Here is an 8,079-nt window from a genome sequence, read left to right on the forward strand (position 1 = left end):
CTCAACCTTGCCCCCCACCCACCACCACCACCACCACCACCACCACCACCACCACCACCACCACCACCCTCCACCCATCACCTTACACTTGTAGCACATCATGCTGGCCAGAGTGTTTGAAGTTGGACTCTCGGGCTTGCTACGCTTCGCCATGGCCTTTGTGGTCGTGGGCATGGAGGCGGCTCTCCGAGTCACCGTCTTCCTCATTCCCTCGGTAAGGCAGCGCTCTTCCCCCTCCCCTTCCCGTCCCCCGATCTGATCGCACTCACCCCCTGTCACTTGTCGTCTTTCAGTTTGTCATCCGGGCTGCATCGAGCCTTCGCAAGCAGGCTCTGCGGGCGCTCCCGCCGTCGCTGCGGTCGTTGCGGGGCGTGGCCGAACCGGCCGATCCGTGCATGGTGACGGCGACATACTCGGCGTCGACGAGCGAGCTGGCGCGGTTCTACGGATACGGGTGCGAGGAGCATGCGGCGGTGACGTCAGATGGCTTTGTCCTCATTCTGCATCGGATCACCCCGCGCCACGGCCCGCGCCACGGCGCGCCGCCTGTCCTTGTTCAGCACGGCCTACTGCAGTGCTCCGAGACGTGGGTGACGACCAACGACGCCTTGGCCTTTGCGCTTGTGGACGCCGGCTTTGACGTCTGGCTCGCCAACAACCGCGGCAACCGGTACTCGTGCAAGCACACCCGGCTGCGGCCGGACGATCGGCGGTACTGGGACTTTTCGCTCGACCAGCACGCGCTCATCGACCTGCCGACCAACGTCGATGCTGTTCTTGAGTCTCGGGCACCCAGCGGCTGGCGTACGTCGGCTTCTCGCAGGGCTCGGCCATGGGCTTTGCCGGCTTTTCGCTCTCGCCGGAGCTCTCGGCCAAGATCAATGTGTTTGTGGCGCTTGCGCCTGCCGCCCGCGCTGTCGGCCTCCAATCAGGCCTGCTCAAGACTTTTGTCGACTGCGCACCCGACTCGCTCTATTTGCTATTTGGCAACACGCGCATTGTGCCGTCGGCCATCTGGTGGCGCAACAACCTCTCGCCGGGCCTCTTTGTCACCACCATTGACCTCTGCGTCCGCTATCTGTTTGGCTGGCGGACGGCGTCCATGTCGCGCCTTCGCAAGAAGCTCTGCTACCCGCATCTCTATTCGCCGTCGTCGGTCAAGACCGTCGTCCACTGGTTCCAGATTGTCATCTCCAACCGGTTCCAGATGTACGACGACTCCTTTACGACAAACTCTGCATACACCGGTGCCGTCCCGGTCGAGTATCCCATCTCGCAGCTCTCCATGCCACTCGCGCTCTTCTACGGTGGCGAAGACAAGCTGCCTGACTTTGAGTGGCTGCTCTCGGTTGTGCCGGCGTCAGCCACCGTCGCCCGCATTCCACACTACGAGCACGTCGACCTGATGTGGGCCGACGACGCATCGGACCTGGTCTTCAATCCGGTCATCGACATCCTCGCTGCTCACGCTGACGCGGTCCCGGTCCCGGTCCCTGCGCCACGCATTCCTGACTCGCGCCGTGTTGCGTGAAGATGATGATGGTTTATTGTCCAAGGTCAAGTTACAGGTGCTGGGCCTTGGTCAGCGCTTCGAACACTGCCAGCCGCGGACGCCACCACGACGCGCCGCTCCAGGCCGAGCCCGGCGTCCGCCGGGTCATGTGCCGCATTGGGCATCCACCGCTTTGCAGATCGCCATGCGGGCAGATGCCAATGGCCGCAAAGCTGAGGCAAATCTCAACGCTTGCGGATGCCGAAGCTCGTGGCGCGGTCGCCTGCGGCCGCTTGGAGCAGCATGCCGCCGGCGCCATGGCGGGCGCAGTCGCGGACTTGGCCGCAGGCTTGGCCGCGGGCGCAGTTGCCGCCGCGTTCGCCATCGCGGTCGCCTGCTCGGTCGGCGCCACGGACGTCACCGAGGCCGCCGAGGCAGACGAGGCCTCGGACGCTTCCGACGACGTGTCCGACTCGTCGGCGATCGGTCGACGGTCAGCAAGTGACAGGCGGTGCAAGCCGGCAGAAGGATAGGCGTGCCGCGCCGCAGAAGCCTTGCCCGACGAGCTCTTGGTCGACGAGCGCCGGTCGGTTGCGGGCCGGGCCGGCCCCCGCCTTGCTTGCCGCGGGCGGGCCGGTCGAGCCGGCCGCGGAAGCGCCAGCGGAGACGGCGAAGGGCGGAAGACTTGCTTGATGGTCTTGGTATGTCCCAGATTGTCGTTGCGTGAGCGAAGGTCGGTCTCCCCGTGCGCAAAGAGGCACCTGTAGCAGCCATGGTGTGAGTTAGAGGCGCGCTGCCCAACAGAAAAAGGTCGTGAAACTCGATGCGACTTGGCACCCCCTCTCCCCCAGAACCTTCCATCGCCCCTCCCACCACCCGGTACGTACTTGGATCCAAACTTGCACGTCCCGCGCTGCTTCCAGTGCTTGCAAATGGTTGTCTTGTACAGCACAAGCACGTGCCGGGAGCCATCTGGGCGCACAGACGGCGGAGTACGTCCCGGAAGCCGGCCCGGCTTCCGCCGCTGATCGCGATCAGGACCTGCCAGGTCACGCCCGCCGCCGGCACCCCGCTGCCGCCGGCTGCATCCGATCCGCGACTTTCGTCCGCTCATTCTCCTTGGCAATGGCCTGTGTTGACGTCTAAGAAGCTTGCTTGCTGCGAGGCTTCCGGCTTTGTCCGGAGATAAGTCTTGCGTCAACGCCATTCGCGCCGCCCATCGCGATCTGCCGCCGATCGTGATCGCGATCGCGCAGCCAAGACAGCCCGAGTGCGACTCAACGCCACACGGGCGCGCGAGCCCGGCACAAACAGCGAGCGCGACACAGCGCTCTCGCCGAGGCTCATGGCGAGAGCGGAGCGTGCGCACTCGCGCAGGCTCGCCAACTGGATGGCTCTGCTGCCGGAGGAAGCGCTTGCCCGGCGGGTATGGGAGGTGGCCCTCCCGGGGAGCCACGACTCTGCGGCGCACGCCGTGGCCTTCTGGCACACTCTGCGGGCATCGTACGCAAGCCTGCCCACCCGGCGGCTGGCCGGGCGTGTGCTGCGCGCAGTGGCGCCGGTGGCTGCCCCACTCGGGTGGATCATCCGCGGGTGGGCGCAGACGCAGGCGCTGGACATTGCCGGCCAGCTCGCCGCCGGCGTGCGGGTCCTTGATCTGCGGGTCTATGCCTGGCACTCTTCGGCGGCAGAAGCAGGCGATGATGAGGCGGCGGCGGCGAGCGGCGATGGGCTGCAGTATGCGCTCTCGCACTCGTTTCCCACCGGTGAGGCGCTGGAGGACGCCCTGGACGCGGTACTCGCCTTTCTCGCCGAGCACCCGACCGAGCTCGTCGTCGTCCGCCTCACCGAGGACGGAGAGCCCTTCCGCGCCCCACACCTTCTCATGGCCATGCTCGACAACTGCATCGCTCCAGCGCTTGCCCGCCACGCTGCCGTCGTCGCCGCCGTCTCCTCGGTCGAGCTCGAGCGCCCCATGGCCGAGCTGATCGCCGACGGCCGCCGACTGGTTCTTCTCTGGGAAGGCTCGCTCGACGCTCTGCCTGCCATAGACACGTTGCCGAGCTATATGGTGTGGGCGCTCGCCACGTCGTCTCCTCTCACTGGGACAACACCGACGAGCTCGAGGTCAAGCTTGCCGCCCTCGACGCACGCGTCAGCCTCCTTGCCGAGAGCCCGCCAGCGCTCTTCTCCGAGATCGACTTTTGCCTCACCCCGTCGCAGCCGCTCATCCGCTCGCGCTACCTTCCGTGGCAGCGATGCGCGCGGCAGACATACGGCTCTCTGGCCTCGCTCTGTGAAGCCATGAACATCTCTGCCACCGAGTACGTCACCGCCCACGGCGCCGCCCTCGCCAGCTCGGCCTCGTTCCTTTCGTTCGACTTTGTGGACCCAGACCTGATGGCATGCGTCATCTATTCACTCTACGCCATCGATTGCCGCGCTCGCACTGGTGGCAAGTATGGTGAGTCCCATGGCGGCAGCAGCGTGTGCTGCAGCGATGGCTTGTCGAGTTCAACCGTTCATCGTTCCAGCGACGACGAGCACGCCTCTGACCTGGACGCATCGCAGCCGCTCCTGGATCCCGCTAGCCCGAGGTGGATCAAACTCACCAGCAGCCGTAGTCATCAACGCAAGGAGTGGAGAGATGCGGCGCCGCAGGGACGCTGCACGCGCTGTGCGATCTTGCCAACCGCTTGGCTTCTGCCGCCACCGCCGGGCGACAGCTCGCAGAAGCCGACTGACTCGGAGCAGACCTGGTCGGTGCTATCGACTTTGACCGCCGTGTTGATCGACGGCAGGGCGTGAGCTCGGCTAGAAGGAGGAAGAAGAACTCCGTCTCCCAATGCGCCCGCGGATCGATGCCGACGTCGATGACATTATGCACGTCGAGCGGGGCGGGAAACGCAGAGCAGATCTCCGACGCCAGCCGCCGGTCGTCCATCACCTCGTGCACGTCGGCACTTGTCGCCGACGCCCGCCCAAATGCGCCTGGCTGTCCGGACGCTGCTGCAGGCCTACGTGCCGAGCATTCGGTTCTCCAACACCCACCGTCTGTTCAAGGAGGTGAGCGGAAGCAGTTCTGCTTCTGCCTCCTCCACTGCCGGTGCCAAGGCTGGGGTCAACGTGGAGTCCGTCACTGTGGTGGATTCCTGGGCTGGTACGTGCCCCCCTTCCCCCCCTTCCCTCCCCCACTCTGCGCCGCGTCAACCACCGCCACAGCCGCTGCTCCGACCCGCGCCTTCCCCTCCTCCTCCGCACCCCTACCTCCCCCCTACCACACACACACACATACTCACTCTCCCCCGTCCCCCTCCTCTGTCGCCCCCACCCCTCCCCTCTCCCCCTCCCCTCCCTCCCGCCTCCAGACCTGCCCGCCTACTACGCGCCGCGACCCGTCGCCGAATGGGAGATGGAGGCGCTGGTCGACGGTGTCGCCGGCAACCACTAATGGCGTCACAGGTAGAAGCCGATCCGTTTGTGAGGGACTGCTATGCGGCTCGACACTGTGTAGCCCTTGCACAACGGATGAGCAATCGGCACGCGACTGGTCCCGGTGGCCTACTTGTTCGAAACTGCTTACGACGAGATAAAGACACGTTTATGGTCCGCCTGCCGATGACGCAGGGGCGGTCGAGGCTGCGGCCGAGGTGACAGCGGCCACGATGGCGCGGTTTCGATGGGCGCCAAAGGCGGCGTCGGTGCCCTCGACCTCCTCGACCCAGGCCATTGTGAGCTCGGGGAGAATCTCGACGATGAGCTCGTCGACGTGCTTGCGAATGCGGAGCTGCCGCTCGGAGCGCGAAGGGATGGAGAAGACCTCGTCCTGGGCGGTGTTGATGATGGCGACCTCAGCGTCGCGCTTGGCATCGGCGCGCGCAACCTCAGCACGCAGCTCTGCCCGGGCGCCGGCATACTCGGCTCGGGCGGCCTTGACCGCGTCGAGCACGCTCGCCGCAGCGCCGAGGTACGACTTGGCACGTCGCGAGTTGGGCGGCGACGGCGCGCGCTCGATGCGCTGCACGATGACGTCGCGCCCAGCGTCGGTGTGCTTGTTGTACAGTCGGAGGTGGTGGGCGATGAGCGGGCAGTTGCCGCAGGTGTTGAACGGGACAAACATGTAAGCATCGCGCGGCGGGGCCCGCGGCGCGGCAGGCGAATTCGGCGCAGCATCGCGGCCTGCACCTGCTCCGGCCGCTGACAACCCGCGGCGGGCTCTCAGCGAGCTCCGCGCCCGAGGCGGGTCAGATGACGGCGGGGCAGGTGCCAGTGGCGGCGCGCCCGGCTCGGGCGACGGCGGGCGCGGGCCGCGTCCGCTAACCCGTGCAGCGCCCTCGCGATGGCGCTGGAACATCTTGTGCAGCGTCGCAGTCTTGCGTGGTGCAGACGTCGAGCCCGGCAAGTCCTCCATTGACGCTCGGGTCTCCTGCTCAAAGTCCTCCATGACCTGCATGGCGGTCTCGTGCACAATGGTAACAAAGTCCTTCGAGTCGGGCAGGAGCGCCGCCGGCCACGTCGCCCACACCCGGTACGGCGCCTTGGTCCCAGACATCCACAGGTACACCATGTTGCAGAGCTTGTCTTTGAACGGCGGGCCAAAGGCGGTGAAGACCGACTGCGGGAAGGCTTCGCAGAAGGAGCGAAAGAGCGCCATGGCCAGGCACGACGGGTAGCGCTTGAAAAAGTCGTCCTTGAACTTGGGCGGGACGAGCATAAAGAGTCGGGTGTAGTTGTCAGCGATGCGATCAAACATGGCGTTCATGTCCGAAGCCTTGGCCGCCGACTGCAGCTTGGAAGTGTTGTACTCGGAGCACCAGAACCACCAGAACACGTCCTGCAGAATATCGATGGAGAGCCGCGACCGGAACAGCAGCTTCCACTCGCCCATCGACATGGTGGGCACAAAGGTGAAGAGCTCGCTGACAAACAGCATGATGTCTGCCGCGTTGCGGTCCTCTGGCAGCGGCAGCGGCGTCGTAGCATCGGGATTGAAGCCCGGGTACTTGGCCACCGTCACAATGTTGTTCTGCACATTGGCGTAAAGCGCCCGCGCGTTGGTCGGCAGCGCCGCAGCACGGATCCGCGCCTCGGCCGCAGGCGTTCCGGGCGCAGCCACGGCCACGGCCCCGCTCCCGCTCCCGCCAGCTTCGGACGGCTGGGTGATGAACGTCGGCTGGTGGTCGGCCGAGTCGGCATCGAGCTGGCTCGCCTGCACGGGATCGAGTCCGTACACCGCCACAGACTTGAGCAGCTCGGTCCAGTCGTACCGCATCAGCGTCTTCTCCAGCTCGCCCATCCGCTCCATCAGCTCGTCTAGCTCGCGGGTGGCAAAGGCGACCTCGGACATCTGCACCGCCGCGTGCAGCGATGTCAGCTCCTCCAGCGCCAGACCCTCGCTGCTGCCTGCCTCCCCGCCTCGACCTTGACCTCCGCCCGATCCCTCCCCTGGCCCCGCCCCCCCTCCTGCTTCTGCTCCTCCTCCCGCCCCCGCTCCCGTTCCGTCTCTGCCATCAGCCCGTCTCGGGCTGGCCTTGCGGACGGCGAGAGCAACTGCCGCCGCGTTGGCCGCACCTGCCGCAATGGTCAGCCCAGCATACGGACGCACAAGCTCCGACTTGGGTCCCGGAAGTGGTGGCCAGGCCTTGGACCCGAGCAGGTTCTCCAGCGGGTCGCTGTCCTGCATGGCGGTGGTGGTGGTGGTGGCCGCGGTGGGTCGAGTGGCTGTCACCCGACTCGACTAGCTTCGGCGCAGGGAAGGGGAAGGGCAGTGCCAGCGTAAGCGATCGACGAGGAAGCGCATAGCTCACAGGCGATTCGAGTGGTGCTACTGTGCTTGATTGTCCATCAAGTCTTTACTTTGGACGGCAGTGGCGATGGTGCGTGTGGGAGGGGGAGGGGACAGGGGGGCTGCAAGCTGGTCGGCTCGTAATCGGAGATCGTGAAAGTGGCAAGGAAGGCAACGGCGGGGCGGGAGGGGGGGGGACGATGCGGAAGGGCAGGGGGGCGGGTTCATGGGCGATGGGCTGGATGGATGGATGGCTGGCTGGTTGGATGGATGGATGGAAGGTGGGTTGGTTTGATGGAGGGAATGGAGGAGGACAGCAGCACAGTCTGCGTCCGGGCGGATGAGTGAGGGGAGGGGGGGGGGGGGTAATGATTGGGATGAGGAGAGTTAAGCGGTGGTCATGGCCGACGGGCCATCGTCGTCACCAACGGTGGCCATGGCAGAGTCGAACTTGTCCGAGAGCACATCACAGAGGGCAGCAATGTCAGCAAAGGCCTGCTTGAGCACCTCGACCGCTGGGAGGCCCTTGGTCTGCAGCCGGACGTGCATAAAGTTCTCCGACGGATGCGGGACCGAGTAGCCGCAGAAGCCCACCGCAGGGCTGAAGACGGGCACACAATGATGACGACGAGATGATGAGTGATGACGACAGGGAGGGGGGGGGGGCAGGGGGCAGGGAGGGGGAGGGGGAGGGGGAGGGGGCAGGGGGCAGGGGGAGGGGGAGAGGGAAGGGTGCGATCGAGTCATGAGGAGGCAGCAGGCAGGCAGCAGGTAGACAGCAGGCAGGCAGCATGCAGACAGC

At 65.9% G+C, this 8,079-nt stretch overlaps 6 protein-coding genes across 6 annotated transcripts in view; 3 read left to right on the plus strand and 3 right to left on the minus strand.

Annotated features, from left to right (window-relative positions):
* Window positions 1–107: 107 nt before the first annotated feature.
* Window positions 108–2,162, plus strand: AMSG_05277 (triacylglycerol lipase). Its single transcript, XM_013902542.1, has 2 exons — window positions 108–214; window positions 294–2,162. Exons 1-2 carry the CDS (start codon window positions 152–154, stop codon window positions 1,404–1,406), a joined length of 1,176 nt encoding a protein of 391 aa, XP_013757996.1. The 5' UTR covers window positions 108–151; the 3' UTR covers window positions 1,407–2,162.
* Window positions 1,528–2,606, minus strand: AMSG_05278 (uncharacterized protein; the record flags this gene model as incomplete). The annotated part of the gene is made up of 2 exons (XM_013902543.1): window positions 1,528–2,253; window positions 2,380–2,606. 2 exons carry the CDS (start codon window positions 2,604–2,606, stop codon window positions 1,563–1,565), a joined length of 918 nt encoding a protein of 305 aa, XP_013757997.1. The 3' UTR covers window positions 1,528–1,562.
* A 187-nt stretch (window positions 2,607–2,793) lies between these two features.
* Window positions 2,794–4,236, plus strand: AMSG_05279 (uncharacterized protein; the record flags this gene model as incomplete). Its single annotated transcript, XM_013902544.1, has 3 exons — window positions 2,794–3,563; window positions 3,614–3,956; window positions 4,154–4,236. The coding sequence occupies exons 1-3, from the start codon at window positions 2,838–2,840 to the stop codon at window positions 4,234–4,236; spliced, it is 1,152 nt and encodes a 383-aa protein (XP_013757998.1). The 5' UTR covers window positions 2,794–2,837.
* Window positions 4,237–4,466: 230 nt separating this feature from the next.
* On the plus strand, window positions 4,467–5,102 carry AMSG_05280 (uncharacterized protein). The gene is made up of 2 exons (XM_013902545.1): window positions 4,467–4,652; window positions 4,861–5,102. The coding sequence occupies exons 1-2, from the start codon at window positions 4,478–4,480 to the stop codon at window positions 4,941–4,943; spliced, it is 258 nt and encodes an 85-aa protein (XP_013757999.1). The 5' UTR covers window positions 4,467–4,477; the 3' UTR covers window positions 4,944–5,102.
* AMSG_05281 (uncharacterized protein) lies at window positions 5,076–7,175 on the minus strand (the record flags this gene model as incomplete). The annotated part of the gene is made up of 2 exons (XM_013902546.1): window positions 5,076–6,895; window positions 7,064–7,175. The coding sequence occupies 2 exons, from the start codon at window positions 7,173–7,175 to the stop codon at window positions 5,094–5,096; spliced, it is 1,914 nt and encodes a 637-aa protein (XP_013758000.1). The 3' UTR covers window positions 5,076–5,093.
* A 489-nt stretch (window positions 7,176–7,664) lies between these two features.
* AMSG_05282 (RNA polymerase I and III subunit) overlaps window positions 7,665–8,079 on the minus strand; it is a gene marked incomplete at both ends in the record, with an annotated part of 702 nt that continues 287 nt past the window's right edge. The window contains one exon of the mRNA XM_013902547.1: window positions 7,665–7,878. Coding sequence (XP_013758001.1) covers window positions 7,665–7,878 — 214 coding nt within the window. The remainder of the gene's footprint in view (window positions 7,879–8,079) is intronic.

The sequence above is a fragment of the Thecamonas trahens genome, assembly GCF_000142905.1.
Source record: "Thecamonas trahens ATCC 50062 unplaced genomic scaffold supercont1.22, whole genome shotgun sequence".
Classification (NCBI taxonomy): domain Eukaryota; order Apusomonadida; family Apusomonadidae; genus Thecamonas; species Thecamonas trahens.

Excerpts from the sequence above, each read along its gene's own strand:
- AMSG_05277 (XM_013902542.1), top strand. The coding sequence starts at position 152 with ATGGCCTTTGTGGTCGTGGGCATGGAGGCGGCTCTCCGAGTCACCGTC. Across the intron at positions 215-293 it reads CCGTCTTCCTCATTCCCTCG|TTTGTCATCCGGGCTGCATC; the intron begins GTAAGGCAGCGC and ends GTCGTCTTTCAG.
- AMSG_05280 (XM_013902545.1), top strand. The coding sequence starts at position 4,478 with ATGCGCCTGGCTGTCCGGACGCTGCTGCAGGCCTACGTGCCGAGCATT. Across the intron at positions 4,653-4,860 it reads TGTGGTGGATTCCTGGGCTG|ACCTGCCCGCCTACTACGCG; the intron begins GTACGTGCCCCC and ends TCCCGCCTCCAG.